The sequence below is a fragment of the Hipposideros armiger genome, unplaced genomic scaffold, assembly GCF_001890085.2.
Source record: "Hipposideros armiger isolate ML-2016 unplaced genomic scaffold, ASM189008v1 scaffold_121, whole genome shotgun sequence".
NCBI lineage: Eukaryota > Metazoa > Chordata > Mammalia > Chiroptera > Hipposideridae > Hipposideros > Hipposideros armiger.
In genome coordinates, this window is record NW_017731471.1 from 1,044,727 (window position 1) to 1,049,308 (window position 4,582).

Sequence of the window (4,582 nt, forward strand, 5' to 3'; positions counted from 1 at the left end):
GACCCCTTAATACAGTTCCTCATGTTGTGGTGACCCCCAACCATAAAATTATTTTCGTTGCTACTCTATAACTGTAATTTTGCTATTGTTATGAATCGTAATGTAAATATCTTTTTGTTTTCCGATGGTCTTAGGCGACCCCTGTGAAAGGGTCATTCGACGCCCAAAGTGTTCGCGACCTACAGGTTGAGAACCGCTGGTAGAGGCTCTATTAACTCAAGGACTATAAAAACAGGTTCGTAGATGAGTCTGGACACAGACTGCTATAAAGGTTTGTCTGAAGATTAAGAAGGTCACATTGCCCAATAATGTCATTTACTACAATAATCTTTGATTTTACGATACTGTACCTCTAGGAGGAACGTAGAGCCTGTTGTGGGTGTCCTATTGCATCCTAAAGCATTTAGGAGGAACTGGGATAAAGCTATTGCGGATTATAGTAGCTGTAAGTCCAGTCCTACTGGCTTTGTCGTTTTCAAATAAAGTTCTCAATGGAATCTTTCTAAATTGAAAATCATTAAATAAAGTGACATGGACAGGGGTTTTAACTGGGGGAACTGTTTCCCAAGATGAGAGATGTTAACAAGCATTTAGTGAAAAGCTACAATTTTTAGGCTCAGTGCCACAGGTGCTGTGTGGGCTACAAATATAGCTACGGTATGGTCTTCACTTAATGGACTGAGAAGAAGATAATATATTTATGTAAAAAAATAATTAGAATGCTAGGCAATGTGTGATTAAAGTGTCAAATGAGTGATATAGACAATAAATGCTAAATTAACTAGAGAAGGGAAAGATAGAAGCCAAGTGGTAGTATTAATGTATGGCAATTAATACCAGCTGACCAAGGTTTGAGGCTTGGCTCAACCTCTTAGGAACTGTAATCCTGTTACTCGACCTCTCTAAACCTGTGTTCCATTCTGTAAAATTAGTGTAATTATAATAGCTTTTTAAAGTCTGTTTTAAGGATTAAATGGAATAATGTGTAGAAGGGCTTAGCAGAATGCCTGGCCCATAGATATAGCTGTTACCTAAGAAATCCACCTTCCTCATGATTGAAGGACCTGGGGCGAAAAGAGCAATGGGTGTCTGAAGATGAGCTTACTGAAGAGAAGCAGTAAAAATATAGAGACCAACAGCTTTGTCCATTTCACCATTTGCTAAAGGCCATCCCTAAAAGGATACCTGGGCTGTTTTCTCCAAAGGTTACAGCTCTGACAGTACCTGAAGCTTTGTAGAGTACTAAAAGACAGATTTTAATTTAATTTCACCATTCCCTGACTATCAACCTAATTTCTACCATCTAAACTACCGGTGGATACCTGAGGCCCATGCCTGTGGCTTTTTAGGGCCAGAAACATTTGGGGTCAGAGGGTTGGAGTGATGAAAGTAAAGTTGATATCCAAGGGGAGGAGAAAGTAACAGAACCAATTTCTATGCGATTGTCTGCACAGCACTGCCACCTGCTGGTTATTTAATAAATCACAATATCTCCCCCAGGTCCTATCCTAATGTACAGACAGGGTGACAGGTTGTATTCGTTTCCTGTGGCTACTGTAACAAATTACCACAAAGATGATGGCTTAAGACAACAGAAATTGGTTCTCTCACAGTTTTGGAGGCTAGAAGTCCAAATTCAAGGTGTAGGCAGGTTCAAGATCTATCCAGAAGATCTAGGGGAGAATCTTTTCCTTGCCTTTTCCTATCTCTGGTGGCTGCTGGCCACCATTCCTGAGCTTGTTGTAACATCACTCCAATCTCTGCCTCTTGACATGGCCCAGTTCTCTTCTGTGTGTCTGATCTTCCTCTGCTTCTCTCTTGTAGGGACATTTATAATGGCATTTAGGGCCTATTTTGAAAATCCAGGATTTTCTCCTCCTCTGAAGATGCTTAATTCAAATGATATCTGCAAAGACTCTTCCTAATAAGGCAGGGGTTGGCAAACTTTTGAGATGGAAGAGCCGCCAGGGGTCAGCAAACTGTGGCTCTGAGGTAAAATTGAAAATGAAATTAAAACTATCATAGTTTCATTTATAAAATTTTTAAAGGATATTATTCACATAACGGTGATCATGTAAAGATATATTGATGGCTCTCGAATAATTTTTAAATTGTTGTGAGGGAAAGGATTGGCTCTTCCAGGGGTTGGCAAACTTCTGAGATGGAACGTACCCAAAGAGCCGCATGTGGCTCGCGAGCCACAGTTTGCCAGCCCCCGGAATAGGGTAACAGTCACAGGTTCCAGGTATTTGATGTGGATATCTTTTTGGGACCATTTTTGGCCTAACGCTCACATGTATTATTGTCTTTTAATTCCTTGTTGGTAATTAATATATAAGATAAATTTACCGGCTATGGTAGGCTGAGAGGATAGGATGCAGGATGTTGAGTTTTGAATTTGGGCGTGGGGATAGGATAGGGAGGGAAAGCTCTAGAACAGTGGTTCTCAACCTGTGGGTTTAACCCCTTTGGGGGTTGAACGACCCTTTCACAGGGGTCGCCTAAGACTATTGGAAAACAAAAAGATATTTACATTACGATTCATAACAGTAGCAAAATTACAGTTATAGAGTAGCAACGAAAATAATTTTATGGTTGTGGGTCACCACAACATGAGGAACTGTATTAAGGGGTCGCGGCATTAGGAAGGTTGAGAACTGCTGCTCTAGAATGTCAACTTTTCTAGGGAAGACAGGCTTGGGTGTGACAGTGCCATGAGAGATCCTGGGTGGTCAGGAAGCAGTGTAGAAGACTTTGGGCACATGGGGGTGGAGGGGAGAGTATAGAAAGGGCAAGAAATGGCTGATGAGCCAAGACTTAACTTTTGTTTGTTTTGTTTGTTTGTTTTTTTTACCTTTCAAATCCACATTTATTATTTTTTCTTCCTCACATATACAGAACCTCCACACAACACATTTTTTGCAGCTATAAAGTCATTTTGTTGGTCAGGTACCATTTTATCCCTAAAACTTTGCTGGCATCAAAATATGACAGTTAACCAGTGTTAAATCTATAAAATATTTACATAGCACAGCACATTAAGCTTTAGACACTTGGCAATTAAACCACATAAAAACAGGACAAGACCCCCATCCTCCATGTTCAGCATCAGGTGTTCATGGTCCCTATCCGGTGACTGTACAATGGTTCCAAAAGGCAGCAGAGGCAACAGGCAGTTACTTCAGAGGACATTGAACACTATGATCTGGAAGCACTTTATGATGTTACCCCAGTGTCATGTACCACCCCACCTTTCTCTAAGGTAGGCTCAAAATTCTAGAATGTCAGGTCCAGCTGATACAAAATGAAGACAGACAATACAACATTTACTCTGTGGAGCCATCCTGACTCCTACTATGCATGCATTGAGATTTTGAACACAACTCGTCCTAAAAACTTGTCACGATCATCACGGTTTTTTAGGTTGGGTGACCCATTAATCTTGCACTCGACTGTTACGTCTCTTGAGGTGCTACTAGTACCAAAGCCGAGCTGGAGAGCAACTAATGGCTGTAGACACCTTGCATGCAGTTTTTTCCCATAATATGGAAAATATTTTAAGTCTACAATTCCACCAGTAGGATAAACTGTTAGAGTTACATTGTCATCACCCTTTTGATTAGAGCACTCTATCCTTGGTGTTCCTTGAGGCTTTAATCCAATTATTCTGTTCATTTTCACCAGAATACAAGGGTGTCCTCTGGAGTAGCCGAAGTTAGGGTCATTCACACCACTGGACTCTTCAAGTAAGCCAACAGGAAACTGACATACATCATAGACTGGACCCTGCTTTTCAATAACTGTTCCATTACTACAGTCTTTGAGAGTCTTCTGTTCTTCTGAACCATATGGCTTTAGAAACTTCTTAAGGTCTTCAATGTACCCTTTATAGGACTCTGGATCAGACATACTGAATGAATATTCCAATGCAGTCACTGGTTTTGGAAAAACCGTAAGTCCTGGACTAGAAATCTGGTCACGATATTTTGGAACCTCATCGTTCAGAGTCTGAAGCATAGCCCACATTGTGAATGTGAAGAGTGCAGCCAGGAACCCATAAAATACTAGGTAAAAGAACAAGATCAAACCCCAGCTCTTGGCGGTGCGCCCCAGGAACTCTCCGGTGGTCGGGTTGTAGATGAAGAGCTTCCACTCGGCCAGGCTTTGGTTGAAGGACTTCTTGTCTTTCTTCGTCATGGTGTGCGCGCCAACGGGGAGGGGAGCAGCGGCCGCGGGGGTGGAGGCGGCGAGGATTGCGGAGGGGCGTCCGGCTCAAGCGGCGCAGTCCGAAGACAGAAGACAGCGGCTGAAGGTGAGGCGGCGCAGGAGCCCTCCTCACTGCCGTGCGCGCTCAAGCCGACTCTTGTTTGTTTTTAATAACTTGAATGTGAGTGGTCCTCACCTTCCAAATCCTTTATGTAAGAAAATGGGCACTCTCAAACATTGTTGGTAAGACTGGTAAAGTTGGTAAAATCATTTTGGAGAATAATTCTATATATATATCATATACTTCTATCCAGTAATTCTGCTAAGAATCTATTTTAAGGACATAATCAGAATACAGGAAGTTTCATGCACAAAG

The 4,582-nt window shown here is 41.8% G+C and overlaps 1 protein-coding gene across 1 annotated transcript; it reads right to left on the reverse strand.

The window, feature by feature from the left end:
- Nucleotides 1-2,850: 2,850 nt before the first annotated feature.
- On the reverse strand, nucleotides 2,851-4,222 carry LOC109385672 (sodium/potassium-transporting ATPase subunit beta-3-like). Its single transcript, XM_019648177.1, has one exon. It carries the CDS (start codon nucleotides 4,195-4,197, stop codon nucleotides 3,355-3,357), a length of 843 nt encoding a protein of 280 aa, XP_019503722.1. The 5' UTR covers nucleotides 4,198-4,222; the 3' UTR covers nucleotides 2,851-3,354.
- Between the last annotated feature and the right edge of the window lie 360 nt (nucleotides 4,223-4,582).

Coding starts and splice junctions, on each gene's coding strand:
- LOC109385672 (XM_019648177.1), bottom strand. CDS start 4,197: ATGACGAAGAAAGACAAGAAGTCCTTCAACCAAAGCCTGGCCGAGTGG.